Source organism: Thermobia domestica, chromosome 12, assembly GCF_964235325.1.
Source record: "Thermobia domestica chromosome 12, izTheDome1.hap1.1, whole genome shotgun sequence".
Classification (NCBI taxonomy): Eukaryota; Metazoa; Arthropoda; class Insecta; order Zygentoma; family Lepismatidae; genus Thermobia; species Thermobia domestica.
The window spans coordinates 9971598-9988771 of NC_137465.1; the positions used below are offsets into that span (position 1 = coordinate 9971598).

Here is a 17174-nt window from a genome sequence, read left to right on the forward strand (position 1 = left end):
GTTTATTTGTTGGTTGGTTTAACTACTTGATGTTCGATTGTTTGTTTAATGTTCTTTATAAAGAACAATCTTGAATGAGATCTGGAGATGTAATTTTATGTGGCATTCGAACCATGTGAGTTTCCATCGGGAATCGAACACGGATGTCTTGAACCAGAGACAAGAATTCGAACCGTGTATTCACGAAGAAATTAAATGTCAACTAAAAGCAGAGAATTGGTGTTATTATTCCGTTCAAAATCTTTTGTCGTTGCGAATTCTGTCGAAGAATTTAAACCTTAAAATGTATAAAACGATAATCGTGTCTGTTATGCTGTATGGTTGCGAAACATGGTCGCTTACTCTGAAGGAATAACGTGGACTGAAAGTATTTGAGAACAAGATCCTGAGACGAATATTCGAACCCAAGGGGAACAAGAATGGGGAATGGTGGAAACTTCATAACGAGGAACTACATAATTCATGCCGTTTACCAAACATTGTTAGGATGTGGTTCTAGAAAGGGTGTGGTACTAGAAATCTAGAAGGCTCAGGTGGGGAGGTGATCCAGCCAGAGTGGAAGGAACTAGGAACGCTTTCAAATTTTTAACTGGAAGACCAATCGGAAAACGACCATTCGGAAAACCTAGGCGCAGATGGGCGGACAATATGATGGATCTTACAGAAATAGGAATACAAAGTAGAAATTGGATCCAGTTTGTTAAGGATAGAAGTCAATGGAGAACTATTGTGAACGTAACATTGAACCTCCGGGTTCCATAAGCCGTAGAGTTAGTTAGTTAGTAGTCACGAGATAACCTTTTGAAAAATCGTATCAACATATGACCTGATCCCTTGGTGTGTGTACTCGACATACACTTAACACTTGCATGCAAAAATGTACCGGAAGAGCAGTACTTGATAGCCAGGTGATATATGAAACGGCAGTGAAAGGTGTACAAGGGCATAATGAAATGTGTTATATATGAGTGACTAGAGTAAAAGCGTTTAATTTACGATTTGAGAATTTAGATTTGGTAATTAGATATTAAAATTTTCCTTTTCAAAAAATCCATTACTTTTAATTTATCGTTTACATTACAATGTATACGCACAGTGATTCTGTAGCTAATTTCTCGGTAGCGAATATTGAGTTCATGGCATTAAAATAAGAAAAAAACAAAGAAGTCGCAACTACCTTGGAAGTTTTGTCTCAGAATAATTATGTTATATGACTGTACAGTTATATTCCCGTGGTAAAACCATTGTTCTTGACTTACAATTTTTTTATGTGACATTCCTGCTCCATTTTTTCACTGTATGTGTGTGCGTGTATGTATGTGAATATATGTATTTTGTATTAAAGTGTTGGAAGCTACTTCTTTATTGAATATGACATAATACTTCAATTGTATGGATAAATCCTAACATGTTTAACGAAAAAAAAGTTCAAGAATTAAGCATGAAGCAATCGGTAGATCTTACTATTCTGAACATATGATGTTCATGCGTAATTTTCGAGAAAACAAAAGAAAAAGCAATGATTTTAGAAATGATTCAAAGAAAATGGATCAAAAGATTGCGATCTTGGCCAATGATTAGTTTTTGGATCAGGGGCCACAAAATTTTGAGCGGCCCCTAATTCGAGTTTTCTAATTTTCTACGGAATAAGCAAGGGTTTGGCTACATTATATGTAGTTCACCAGATATGAGGTCTACAAGGAAAGTTTTGATTGAAATATATTGGATCTCTTGATCCAAAATTGGATCAGGGGTTCACACATTTTTTGAACGGCCCCTAAATCGAATTTTATTTTATTTTATTTTATTTTATGGAATAAGTACATCATAGTGAGTTAAGTGATAGTTTTGGTTTTGCTACATTATATGTAGTTCTCCAGATATAAGGCGTACAAGAAAATTTTTTATAGAAATATACAGGGTGGCTCAAAAGTAGGTATACTCCCCTGTATTGATCAAGTATAATATTCTAGCTTATAGGTTTATTTGGTTCGGCTGTTCCAAGCTTAAGATATAAGTAAAAAGACATCAAGAACAAATAATAAAGAAACTATGGATAACAGTAAGAAATATATAAAAAATGCAGTGAGCTGATCAGTACGAAACTGTATACCTACTTTTGGGCCACCCTGTATTGAATCTTTTGTTCCAAAAAATAATTTCTTTGTAAACATAAATATTGATGTCATACTAAAACCATGCCATTTATGAAGGTGAAATAGGTACTAAAATGTACCATCATTTGGCTCTTTCTTATGACACTAGTATATATGGTTAATGAGATAAAGCCTAAAGTTACCATTACATTTTTGGGTTACCATTACCATTACATTACATCCCCTCACCTACATTTTTGGGCTGGCTATGGGCCTGCCACCGACCCAGTTAAACTGGCACTTTTTTTCTTTTTTCCTAAATCGTATTATGTACTGGTTTCGTTTGTTTGTAATTACTTTTGCATGATTTTTCAAAATTCGTTTCCAGCAATAATTGTAGAATATAAGTTTAGCAATTAAAGTTCTAGATTATCTTCATGCGAAATTCTTAACCTAATTATTTTTGTTTGTAAAATAAGCATTGTAAATTGTAAAATAAGCGAAGGTTCTGCAAAGTAACTAAAATCAATAAATTAAACTTGAAACCTCATTAATTTTGTGTTTCACATAATACATCTTTAGTATAAACCTTCTTCAGTCATATATATATACTCAGCGTGCTGAAACATCTGTTTCTGATCACGCATCAACCATATGCTCAGCGAGTTTATATCTAGCATCATGTAGCTACGTTAATTGTTACATACTTTTATTGGCGAAACCTGTCAAGTCAATTACGCCTTCTTTAGCTTTAAAATGTATGATTAATTAGACTGTATCTTTGACTAATTTCGAAACAAATTCTACAAGAGTATTAAGTTTAAAAGAAAAGAAATCGAAAGTGAGACGTAAACTAAGTGATAAGTCTCAATAAGGAGAACAAAATGATGAATGACGGCAATATCTTACTGTGGTTTTCCAGTTCGTTTGAGATTTTATGTTCTTCGTCCTTATGCAGCAGCACCAAGGTTATGAAAGACAGACCTAAATATATTACCGTGGGATGCTAACCGTGACTAGGGAGTGATTCCGGTGTAATGGGGGGGGGGGGAGTTACAGACCATTATGATAGATGAAGCCTCACAGCACATACTATAGGATTTTCCCCAACGCATTACCTCGCCTTCAAGAAATCTGAGGATTACAGAACCATGATTAATCGGCGCTGGCTCTATGGTTTCTCGAGAAAATAAAAAAGTAATTTTCATGGCTCTAAAATAATGATGTCGTTTCTAAGTGACAATAAGAAAATGAAGAAAACTTTCAGTGTAACGTCCCACCATTATGCATTTAATTTACGGGAGACAATGATTAAGGTTAGTTTAAAGGGACAAGTTTTGCCGATAGATGGCACTACAGTCTTCGTATCTTTCCCATGCATTTTTTATTTTTCACCAAAATTCACTACCGGTATTTTTCTTACAAATTTCAACCTACAGACTTCAAATTTCTAGAAAAGGAACTTCATAATCTATCGAAGCCAATAATCCGTGCCGATTTTTTATTTAGAATTTTCTTCATTGTTGAAATGGCTTGATTGTTGAAATGGATATGCAAATCTTTAACAATGAAACTGTTTCAACAATGAAGAAAATTCTAAATAAAAAATCGGCACGAATTGTTCCCTTTAATAGCTTATGAAGTTCCTTGTCTAAAAATTTGAAGTCTGTAGGTTGAAATTTATAAAAGAAATTGTAAATTTTTGTAAAAGGTAAAAAATACATGGGAGAAATAGGAAGACTGTAGTGACATCTATCGGCGAACACGATGTTGTCCACCACAAACTTGCTTGGCCGGGGATCAAACCAGAGACCCCAAATACTAGAAGTGAGCGCTCTACCACTTTCTTTCTTTCTTTTTTAAAGTTAACTGATTCACCGAATGTAACTTGTCTATTTTCTACTTGTTTGTATTCGTTTTACAGTTATTTGCAATAACCTTGAACGACAGGGGCACGAACACAGACACATCGAGGAGAATTAACATTCCAAAGGTTCTCCCACAGGGAATCGAACCCGGGACCTCGTACGCCAATGGCGCACGTGCTAGCCACTAGACCAACTGCGAGGGCACGATTAAGGCAAATGAATGATGATACCGCTGAGCTACTGTGTCCCCCACCCCAGCGACAATAAGAGACTCAATAACACCCACCTATTAAGAGGCCTCATCCCGGCGAAATTAAAATACCGCTAATTTTACAGTAATTATGTGATATCTTCAAATAGATAAAAGATAATCGAAATGTGGAACAAGAGCGCCCTAGACAATATTATTTTGCGTGAGGTACCGTTATCACAAGTTACCTCGTGGCTTTCGGTTTTCAACCGTTTAGAAACGCGAAAATAAATGCCGATTATCAAAATGTCTCGAAATTGAAAGGAGATAAGTGAGTGGTGATAACGGTATCTCATGTAAAATAATATTGTCTAGGGCGATCTTGTTCCATATTTCAATTATATTTGATCTATTTGAATATATCACATAATTACTATAAAATTTAGCGGTATTTTAATTTAGCCGGAATGAGGCCTCTTAAGGGAAAACTGATACTAAAATACAACTCATCAAATCTTTCACATGACACTAGCAGAAGACAGTACGCTCTGTAATTAAGAAGATATAGTAACCTAAAAGTTTCAGCAGCTCTTAAACTTTCATTTTACATACCTTTTAATTAACATTTTAGGATTTCTACGTATTTCTTATGATAATTATAGAAAGACCCCGTAGGCAGCAAACACTATATGGTTAATAAGATATAATAGTGTATCATTAATTCATAAATTTTAATTTTAAATATTTTTCAATTATTGTCCTCACAGTTGTACGTATTTCTCTCTCGTACATACAATGAGATATATTAACCTAGCATTAACACTTAAGCTTTAATTTTACTATCTTTTGTTTGACGTTTTCAGAGTTGTAGATATTTCTTGTAAACTACTTCAATTAGAGGCTGAAGGTTTTAGTCAGTTACAACAGATTTAGTAAAGATAATTTTATTTATTGTAACGATAGAGTAAATGAAATGTAAATTTAATTTTTGTGGTATAATGCTGGTATTTATTCTTACGTTAAATTATGACGACTCAAGATTTGTACATGTAATTAACTACTATTTAACTGAACTATACGGTAATTATCGAGAATATGGCCGCACGGATGTATTCACATAACGTCGATGCTTATCTTCTGTTAGCTAATTCGCGCTTTTATGGACCAAATTTATTGACTACTTCTTAGTTCGAGTAGCTCATCATTAGCCCCATAATGGTGGGCTAACATTGAAGTCCCGTATCTTTGGCAGGAATCGAACTCAGAACCATCAACTACGTCCACAAAGCACTACGAGAATACGTTGTGCTCTGTATTTATGGCTAATTTTTAAGTTTGACAAAAACAGTTGTTGTTTCTGAAAACGGAAAGGGGATTTCAGATCTTATTTTATAGCATTTCTTTCTGAAAATACTCAAAGTATAATTTTGAAGTATTATAGGAGGTTAATTCTATTATACAGTATAAAATTGAAAATGTTTTTGACTTTATAATTCTTGAACCACCTGACAGATCTCGATCAAATTTTCAACATAGATGAGGTTCGGACTTGGGATGGTTTTTGTAATTTTATTTTGACGGTGGTACTTAGGGGAAGGGTAGATAGTTCAAAATGATCGAACATGACCGTATTAGTGTTGAATCCATAGCTTTCGGGGTCGCTGAGATGAATAGTGATACTTATAATGCTGTTTAAATTCAAATTCAGCCCCGCAACTTGGGGAGGAAGTAATATATATATAAATGATTGAAAATGACCGATGTTAGTGTCGAATCCATAGTTTCCGAAGATGAGATAAGGACTTGTATATTTAAAGCTTTTATTTCAACACAGCGAACGGGTAACACTAGTTAACAAATTTAAACTTTTTGTTTGTTACATGAGAAAAATCACCTGATCTTAAAGGAACTTTTTGCGCTGAATTCGATTATGCACTCGGTTTCTCTCCATCACGTACAGTTTTCCCGTAACAGAGGGATTTTCGCTAAATTCCCTCAAAAATTTCCCTTTTTCAGATATTTTATTCCCCTAGCTCCTGTCCCCTTACATATAGTAACATAGAAATTATACCTAAGTATACCTTGATTTATATTTAATAAACCCTAAAAGTTTCGTAAAAATCGCTTTGTTCTTTCTAGAGAAATAAATATATTTGTATGTATACTGTGTGCACTGTTTATTGCACCTGATAGTAATGCTTTCAGATCTCCTGAGTTGGGGTAAAAACGATTTGCTTTATTACTACAAACACAGACATAAAAATGAATATTTACAATAGTCAACAACACACTTGTATTGCTCTCTGTAAATTAGAAACGTGTATAAAAATAGAATGTACTTCCAACGTATATTTTTTTTAAACGTACAGTATATGTATATCTTAATACATATATATACAATTCTCCAAGTTTTTTCGTTTTGTTCATGAAATGGTTATCAATATTTGTTATCAAATGTAACAGAATGCAAAAGAAAGAAAGAATGAAATACAGACTCATTGTTGACAACAATGAACTAATGCAGTCTGAATTTTCCACTACTGTATCGTTTCCCCCCTCCCCCCGCGCATTTCTTTCTTTCTTGTGTTCTTGACACCTGGTGAGGGAGTTTTGTACATTTTTATATTGACGTGTGGTTTAACACTACTTCACTTTCAAAGTTGTCTTTGCTGCTAAGAGTGCTTTCATGTTTGATCTTAACGGCATTATACCCAACTAAGACCAGAAGTTTAGTTTGTGATCAGTACAATGGCGTCAAGAGGACGGCGTTCGTGTGTTAACTCACAAAATAGTTTTTGTTATGTGTGTGGCCAGTTTGTAGTTAAAGGACAGTGTAGATCCATTACGCCATCGGTGAAACTAGCATATTATATATATTTCGGATGTCGTGTGGGAGATCAGGACAAAACTTGGCCACCCAACATAATTTGTGCGTCGTGCTACGTCACTTTACTTGCATGGGCCAAAGGGAAACGGAGGTTCATGAAATTTGTTGTACCAATGGTGTGGAGAGAACCCACCAACCATCTGGATGATTGTTATTTTTGTCTCACAGTAGTTAAGGGACATTCTAAAAAAAGAAAATACACAATAAGTTATCCCAACGTTAAATCCGCAATTAGACCTATTCCGCACGGGGATGAACTTCCACTTCCCGAGCCCCCTACCAACTGGGAAGAGATATGGCCAAAAGACTCTGATGATGATCATGACCTTGATGAACCATCGACATCAACATGTACATCCAAGGATCCAACGTTCATCCCTGACTGTGTTCGCGAGCCACATTTCATCCGGCAATGTGAACTTAATGACCTAGCCCGTGATTTGCACCTGACAAAACAAGAGGCGGAACTTCTGGGATCAAGGCTCCAGCAGTGGAACTTATTGGATGCAGAAACGAACATATCAGTGTACAGGAAAAGGCATGTTCAATTTTCAAGCTATTTCTCAATGCAAGATAATGTGTGCGTATGTACGGATATAAATGGGTTGATGGCGGAGCTAGGAATTCCTTACGTTCCAGAAGAATGGAGGTTATTTATCGATGCGTCAAAGGTCAGCCTTAAAGCTGTCCTTTTACATAATGGAAATAAAAAAACCTTCTATACCACTTGCGCACTCAGTGAAGATTAAGGAATCCTATGACACCATGTCAACTTTGCTAAATCTTATAAATTACAAGGACCATTGTTAGCAAATATGTTGTGATCTCAAGGTAGTTGGTATTTTATTAGGACTGCAGTGCGGTTACACGAAGTACCAATGTGTTTTATGTTTATGGGATAGCCGAGCTGATGACAAACATTATGAAGTGAAGGAATGGGAACCTAGAGTGAATTACGTACCTGGAGAATGCAACGTCAAATACGCTCCTTTGGTAGATCCTAATAAGATATTACTACCGCCACTTCATATCAAGTTAGGACTTATGAAAAACTGGTGACATCTGGTGAAGGTTTCAAGTATTTGCGAGATAAGTTCCCTAACCTGAGTGATGCTAAGATTTCAGCGGGAGTGTTTATTGGTCCCCAAATTAGGAAATTAATGCTTGATGATAGCTTTGACAGCAAGTTAAACAGTGCTTAGCTAGCTGCCTGGACAGCATTTAAGTGTGTTGTGCGCAACTTTCTGGGCAATAACAAAGCTGAGGGTTACACAGAAATCGTACAGGACATGATACAGAAATACAAGCAGTTAGGTTGTAGGATGTCTTTAAAAATCCACTTTTTGCACTCCCACCTCAGCTTCTTTCCTGCTAACCTAGGTGCTCTCAGCGACGAACAGGGGGAAAGATTCCACCAAGATATAATGGCAATGTAGAAAAGGTACCAGGGACGATGGAATCCTTTAATGATGGGGGACTATTGTTGGGGTCTTGTTAGAGAATGCAACATTTCTTACAAAAGAAGGGAGTAGTGTACGTTTTTGTAACCCAATGGAAGTTTCATATATTGTGATAGTTTTGATTGTCTTTTCATGACCTTTTGGTACATTTGTATTATTGTTTATTGCAAATTGTCACACTTGTAAATTATATTGTATTATATTTTATATATGTGTTTGTGGTAATAAAGCAAAACGTTTTACCTCAACTTAAGAGATCTGAAAGCATTACTATAAGGTGCAATAAACAGTACACACAGTATACATACAAACATATTTATTTCTCTAGAAAGAATAAAGCGATTATTACGAAACTTGGAGGGTTTGTTAAATATGAATCAAAGTATACTTAGGTATAATTTCTATGTTAGTATATGCAAGGGGACAAGATCTTGGGGTGTAAAATAAACGAAAAGGGAAATTTTTTAGGGATTTTCTCGAAAATCCCTCTGTTACGGGAAAATCGTACGTGATGGAGAAAAACCGAGTGCATATTCGAATTCAGCGCAAAAAGTTCCTTTAAGAACAGGTATTTCCTTTTATGTAACAAAACCTTTGTTAACTAGTGTAATCGATGCTAATATATTATAAATATTCACAATACCTTAGGTTGAAAACGAATGAAATGGTAGATTAAGTCCCGAGTAAACCTTACGGATATGACGTTTCTCAGTATAACTTCGAATGTAATGAGTCCGAAGCTGAGATCGTTTACATTGGCTATTCCATTAATACTAGCTCCTACTTCATTTTAATACGCTTGGTGGAACATCAGCTTTAACTCTGAACGAGAATAAACGCTCTATACCATAAGCAACCATGTCTTCATGGAAAATGAAATCAGGTTTACTACCAGAAAATAAAACTTAATGATTTGATTACTATGTATTTAATAAGTTCCAATACAGTATTAATAGTAATTATTGTTTATTTTTTTCTTTTCCAGTGCTTCCGTTGTTGAAAGTGTTCCACCGCCGTCCGTGTGAGATGACCTCTCGTCCGTCAGGAGAAGAACACAGATGAAAATCACAGCATCCACTGCGGAGGTCATCTTCCTCGGTGAGTTTCTTTTTCTGTAAAATAACTTCATACCTATAGTTTTCTTGGGAAGTCTACAAAAATCTCCCCCGATAACTCGGTTTCTATTAGAGGAATCAGCTGAGTTCATTCTTTATCTTAAGCTGTCTCTTTGCTTAGTTTGCTACGGGAAAGACAAAACAACCACTTGAATTTGTTGAAACAGTGTTGGCAGTTCAACATGTTAGCTCCTACCGCCATTATTTTTGGTTTTTCAGATGAAAAAAGGGACAAATCGTGAACGCCCTTCTTTAGGCTAAAGGAGACCGATGATTAGTGAAAGTGAATTAAAGGGGGTTGCCACGTTAGAAGAACTTGTAGCTGTCATAAAAAAAAAAAAAAAAAATCTTGAACCCAATCTTTCTATTTACTTTGTACATATTACAACTTCTTGAAAGGAAGAAAGGTATTTCCACCTATGCAGCACTGCACTCTAGTGGATAAACAGTAAACCTCCTCATTAAAAACGTGTATTTTGGTGCACTCCCCCTCCCTGTCCAAAAGTATCCGTTGTTTCGAAAGCGGCGAAACTGGTTTTTCCTTTATGTCAGCGGGAGGGCGATAGCAGGTAGCAAGCAAGACGTCCCAGAAAGTTGCACACTGTTCAGCCGCTTGCAAGATGAAAAAAAAAAAAAAAAGTTGTGTGTCCCTTTCAAGACTATGTTTACATGGTAAAATATGGGAGGGTTTCAAGATTTTTTTAAAAAAAAGGACAGTTACAAGTTCTTCTAACGTGGCAACCCCCTTTTAATTTCGGAGTATTGGAAGAATTACTAGAATGAGAATGTGGGAGGAAAAGGGAAAACCTCAGCGAAATCCATGGACACGGTGGTGTACAGCATAAGCTCACATCACCTGGCATCGAATTAGGGATCTCTGTCTTTAAATGTGTGCGCTGTATCCCTGAACCACTATGCCCTTTTCTAGATGGAAGTTCAAAGTGATGCATTACTATGCTAAAACAATACCAGGAATTAAAAGTGGACACACATCAAATGCATGCACGCTAACCATTCTGCTAAACGAAATATGGAAGTTCTTCTGACAGACTGTGTGAAACCATTAGACGAAGACGAAGAGGAACAAAGAAAGAGTTAGGATGCAGACAAATAAATGTGTGAATTTGTCAATCGCAGGAAATCAAAGATAAAGTCAGACTGACTCCTAAAGTTTTAATTCTTTGCTTTACTTTGATTTTTCTTCTTAAACTACACAAATATCGGGATGCTTCCAAATTCACAACTTCCCAAATGGCAGGATAATACTGTAAACTAGAGAGAAAAAATGGCAAAAGGTGTCACCCTCATTTTCAAAGTTAATTAGTATACAGAATGTATCGTGTGTATCCTATACCTGTAGAATTAATAACCACTGCACTTCAGATATTACATTTTCCTTCTCGTTAATATACACCGAGTATGCGTGCCATTAATGCACGAGTTCACGTGTTCGATTCCCGTTGAAAGAGCATCGAACGCGCTATACTGGTTCAAACACTGCCTCATATATATATATATATATATATATCCTTGTGCTGGTCAGGAACGTCATTTGGGGAGGCAGCGGGGGCAATTGCTTCCCCTGAATTTGAGAATTCCATACTTTTTAATTGATTGTATACTAATATAGTCCCCCTCAGGAAGTCACGGTCGGAAAGAGAAATTGCCGCCGTCGACGGTGGCGGGCCGCCGGAAGTAGCCGGCACCCGTCTGCGGCGGCACGACGATCTACTTGTTCAAAGTTGCCGACCTTTTGCCGAGGCGACAAACGGTCGAAAATCATAAAATAAAGTGCCCTTTGCCGACTGTTGCCGACCGTCAGAGTCGGCAAAACAGTCGGAAAGGCCTCTTTCCGACCCTCTGCCGGCTCCTTATGCCGGCCTCTTTTCGACGTCGGCGCCGACGCATTTACTGCGCCTTTACGACTGTTTGCCGACTGCTCGGCAAGGCAACTATTCGTCGCAGTCGAAAATCGCGCGGAAAGACGCCATGTCCGGCGCTGGCAATCCGACCGCGGCATCTGGTCGGCATGGACAAATTGTCCGATTATAGGCGGCAGGATCCTGATGGGGGTAATAAAAAAACGTAAAATTCTTATATCAGTGGAGCATGTTTCCCCTTCTCTCTCTAGTATAATCTGAATCGAAGATACTGATGGCTCAGTGGTAGTGCGCTTAGCTCTGGTGGTTGAAGTCCCTGGTTTGATCCCCGGCCAAATAAGTTTGAAGTGGACGACATCGTACTCGTGGGTTTTCTTGGGGTACTCTCGTTTCCTTCCACTTTCTCATTCCACTAATTCTTCCATCATCATTCACTTGCTTTAATCATCGTTTTCCTTAGCCTAACAGGCATCATTGTGGGACGTTAAACTCACAAGATTTCATTTCATTTCATTTTTGAAATGATGCTACTGGAGCTGTCAAAGGTCGTAAATTCAAGTCAATCAATTAATCAATGATTTGGTTGATATGAAATGAACAAAAGAAATTCAAGCTTATATGAAAGGAGTTTTTTTTTAATCCTCTAAAATTATATTGACGAATTAAGTATTAAAAAAAGACTGGACTACCGTTCTCATGTTTTGATTGTGGAAAACTAATGAAAAGAACTAACAATCATACGCTAATAAAAGCTGCCCGTGCTTGGATTAAAATTTTAATTGTCTTTTTATACTAATTTGAGAATCCTGAATCCTAAGGAACTATTTTCAAACGTATTCGTCCATGAAGTCGCGAGAAAAATGACCTCAAATTTGGGATATTTTCGAGGGAGAATCAAAAACTAAGGTTACAAGGCCAATATTTCTGGAGTTTCATCTGTTATAGAGGAATGAGGAGTTTGTGGTAATTTTAATACATGGAGTTGGCAACTGTGCAGAGTTTCAGCCGTCTATGGCGCTAGTTCTAGGTAAACACAATTAGCGATTTGTTTGGAAAACTGGTCTCGCGAAGAAGTCCGCTCAGTTACTTGATTTCTGTGGGCAAAACATGTAACCGAGGCCGAAATTCATGGGCAGCTGGTAGACGTTTACGGGGAGACTGTAATGTCTCGTCAGCATATCGCAGAATGGTGTCGAAAGTTTGCGGCTGGCAGAGAAAACAGCCTAGAAGAACACCACACTGTTGAAGCAGTTTCGCGGGACATCGTCGACTACCCTCCCTATAGCTTGGACCTCTCTCCAAGCGACTTTCACCTGTTCCTGCACTTGAAGGAGCACCTAGGAGCAGTGACGTAACCAAGTGGGGACAAACGGGGCTTGTGCTCCGGGCGCCGGATTGGGAGGGCGCAAGATTGGGCAAATAGTTGGGGGAGCGTTTTGGTTTGGTTGGTCAAGGGAGCGCTATGGCGAGTTCTTGCCCCGGGCGACAACTAGCGTAGTTGCGTCGCTGCCTAGGAGGCCGTCGCTTCGGTTCAGACGAGGAGATGAAACAGTTCGTGATAGCGTGGCTGAACACGCAAAGACAGGATTTTTACCAGGAGGGAATCTTCAGACTCATCTCACGTTGTGATAAGTGTCTCAACCAATATGAAGACTATGTCGGAAAATAACCTAATGTATGTGCTATCTGTTGACTGTACACGTTTCACTGCAGGCTTTGTAACCTTACTTTCTGATTACTTCTCATATATTCAAATTTGAGATAACTTTTCTAGACACCCCATGGACACCCATGAGTATGTAACAATAGTTCTATTAGATTTAGCGTCTTCAAATTAATATAAAAATATAATTAGAAACGTATCCAAGCGTCGTTGTTTTTACCACTGGCACAAGCAGTTCTTTTAAGTTCCTATATATTTTTTTTTTCGTAATCTCATGCAAGGATATATTGAAAAATTAGTTTCATTGGATTCAATATCCTCAAATTAATATAATTAACATAAGAATTAGAAATTTAGCCTAGCGTGAGCACTTTTTTACTAGTAGGCGATCGCTGGTTCTTTCTGTTAGAAAGCCGCCTTCTGGTATCAAACCCAGTGTATTCCTCGTAAAGGCACTGGCTTTCGTACTTCTGTACTTTGTTACCTTTGTTGAAAACAATTTGATGTTGAATCATAAAGAAACTGGTTTGAGACCAAATTTAGCTAAGCACGTATTCTTATGTTGTACTTAGTCATTCAAAAGACCACCGAAATCCCACGGTAGAATTGTTTTTAGTGGTGAAAGTTGGTTCTTGTTTTTAGCAGAGCATGACCTACCTAATCATGTCATTGCCATTCTTACGTGTAACGCCTACTGTGCTTAACAACAATATACAGTGAATACTATTATGTATCGGTATGCTTCTACATATAAACTCAGAGTCTGAGTAGGAGCTGATAATATTCAAGTCGCGTGCCATTGATCGTTCTGCCCCAAACGCTGACCTCGCGGACAAGGTTGGCCGAGGTTCAAATTCTGTTTTCGTTCTGCTACTTTCCGAGGCCACGTAACGACATCGATTTGCTATCTTGTCAATATCTCGTGCGGGCTCCGAATAATTTATAATAGCTGAACTGAATCACTAGATACTATTTCTTGAAGGAGAATGAAGAAATGATCACTGTCTGTCATTTTAATTCTATGTATATCAGGAAGTTTATTGTGGGGAGAGAAATGGAAGGAAATGTGATGTCTCAATGCTACATTGACAATCACCTCTCGCAGGAAAAGTTTTTTTTTTTTTTTTAATTCGATTCTAGATTATGTGAGCTTGTAGAGAACAACATCCTGATGTCCTCTTTCTTTTACTATTCGTCGTCAGGTGCGTCACTTCAGGGGTCAGGGAGGGAATATTTCCACCCCTAAATTTGAGACATACATACATTTTAATCAATAGTATAAGTAATAGGGTTAATTTTAGAAGTTCCCCTCCGTTTTTTATAAAAAAAAATTGAAAATTTATAGGAGAAAGGTGGTAAAAAAAAATGGTGATTTTGAGTTCTTATATGGTCGTTAGAGTGTAAGCTTGGTAGTAAAGTTATGCTAAATAGGAGAAATTATGTATGGGAGCTGGTTCTATTTGCAAGAAGCGGAAAATTTCGATGCTTCAGGAGCATAGTCGTATAACTTGGCGAATCGGCGCGTTGGATGTCACATTGCTGCGTTGAATTTTACTGAATTATATAAGAATAATGAAGAGGATCTATTGAATTTCTGTGATTACGGATTACTAAATTTGAGAACACAGTGTAGGAAGTGTGGGAAGGAAGTGAAAAATCAACAAGTGTATAGCATGGCGAATCGGTGCGTTGGATGTAGTGAAAGGGCAACGGGAAAATCTTTACTTTGACTAGAACATTCCGTGGAATCTAACCTAACCTAACATTCTTTAAATGAAGTGAAAACCAGCTTATATGAGAACCGGTTCCAGTCAGTGTTCTAGTCTGAGCAAAGTCTTACCGGGTAACCTAACCTAATCGAAACTAAACTAAAATAACCTAACCTAATCTAGCCTAGCCTAACGTAACTTAACCTAACTCAACAATGTTTAATGTCTTAACTGCTTTTTTTTTGTAGGTTTGAAGCTAGAGGGACACCTTTAAAGTTAAGCCTAGTAATATACTAAGTTTGATTAAAAAAAAAAAAAAAGTGTAACTCTTATGTCTGTGGTTAGTCTTCTCCTTCCGATAGCAAAATCTGTCGTATCATAATTTCACCACTATTTCACATTCTTTTATCTCCCGCCTTTCTCTAACCTGCGGGACAGAACCTTAGAACGTTAAAAAAATACATTTAAAAAAATCGAAATTCAAAGGAACAGGAAATATTCGACTTATCCAATATTCGAAATATCCAAAAATGAAGCGAGCAAAACAACTGTGCGCGAAAAAGATAAGTAATATGCAGGAACTTTAAGTGAGTATGTTATATGTGTGATGCAACACCGTAGACAAACTATATTTACTTGCACATAAATTCAGCTCCACGTATTACGGAAAATACACTTAAGTACAGTAATCAATTAACATACAAAACCAACCGCATACGTGAGTAATGACCTTAATTATCTGTTCGCACTTAAGAAAGTTGGTAATCTTCATTTGTTTTGATTTTGAATGTTTTTTGTTACATGTTCAACAAAATCTTCAATTTCGTTCATTTCATGAAATATTTCATTAATAACATTTGGTTAATATTCAACAAATCTTGAAACTTCAACCATTTCGGAAATTTTCAGATGACAAATATAAATGAAATGTTTCAAGTTTAAACACCCACCATTGTCCTTTAGGCTAAGGGAGACGATGATTAAAGCAAGTGAATGATAATGGAAGAATTTGTGGAATGAGAGAGTGGGAGGAAACGAGAGTACCCCGAGAAAACTCACGGACACGATGTTGTCCAACACAAAGTTACTTGGCCGGGGTTCGAACTAAGGACCCGACGCTTCAGAGGTAAGCGTTCTAGCACTGAGCCACCGTGCCCCTGTATGTAGAATCGAAATAGTGTGTTTTTTTTAAAAAAATTCATATTTCATAATATTTTGATATAAATTTCAATTTCAATAACAATTACAATTAGAGATGCGCACGAGACAAGATTTGTGGCTGTCTCGTCTCGAAAATGTTCTGTAAAAGTGATGTCTCGACTCGAAAAATGTATATTTCACTATTGGAAGAGCCGTGTCTCGACTCGAATTTTGTCAGGATAATCCTGTCTCGACTCGTCTCGTGCGCATCCCTAATTACAATTCCTAAAATTGTGCTTGGGTAGGATGGGGAGAATGGGAGGAGGGTCAGAACTCGCTTGTCTCCCTTCAATTTGCACTAGTGTCAGACAGACAGTCTTATGTGAACGCAGGGCTACATACGTATATAGATTTCATTATCTCTACACGGAAGATTTTATAGTTTTTTTTTGCTCATTATAAATTAGTTAACAGTTATAGTTATAAAAGCTACATGATTCGAATTAAAAACTTACGGCCACTGATCCACAACTAATGAATAATCAGTAAATTTGCCGGAAAAGCAGGTTATTAATGTGTTATAATTGGATATGTGAGTTTATTTCACCTTGGGCAGTGACAAGAAAGCTACTGGAAAATTCTAACTGGATTAAATTAACGAATAACTGGTCGTTTCTTAAAAAGATATGTAGATAATTATAATGTATCTAGTATGAAATTGTATAAGTACAATACATGTGGATAATTACATTATAAACAACCGTAGAAGAATTTTAATTAATCCACATGTATGATAGCAGAACTGAGGATATAGGGTTTCTGTTTTAGTCCTGTTTTCTACAACCGATCAAGTAATTTGCAGTTATACTGAACTCAAAAATTCATCATGGCAAACGTTATATCTTCTTTAATTAGATTTTGAAATATGATAAAAATGAAAAGTTATATACAGTATTTGTTTATTTCTACGGTTGGCTACACTGATATTGTATTCTAGCTCAGTGGTTCTCAACTGATGTGTCGCGAACGGGGCTTAAAGTTTCACCTATTCAAGATTCGTCTAATACCTTCAAGCTATGCAAACGTCAATCAAAGCGATGACACAGAGTTAATTTTCTTATTAGGCGAAAGTTGAATTTTTAAACAATTTGGTTTAGCTCCCATAC

At 36.9% G+C, this 17174-nt stretch overlaps 1 protein-coding gene across 1 annotated transcript in view; it reads left to right on the forward strand.

Moving 5' to 3' along the window:
• LOC145666326 (uncharacterized) overlaps positions 1 to 17174 on the forward strand; it is a 252696-nt gene that overhangs the window by 129641 nt on the left and 105881 nt on the right. The window contains exon 2 of the mRNA XM_081733430.1: positions 9487 to 9599. Within this exon, the coding sequence (XP_081589556.1) occupies positions 9560 to 9599 (40 nt within the window). The 5' untranslated portion in view covers positions 9487 to 9559. The remainder of the gene's footprint in view (positions 1 to 9486; positions 9600 to 17174) is intronic.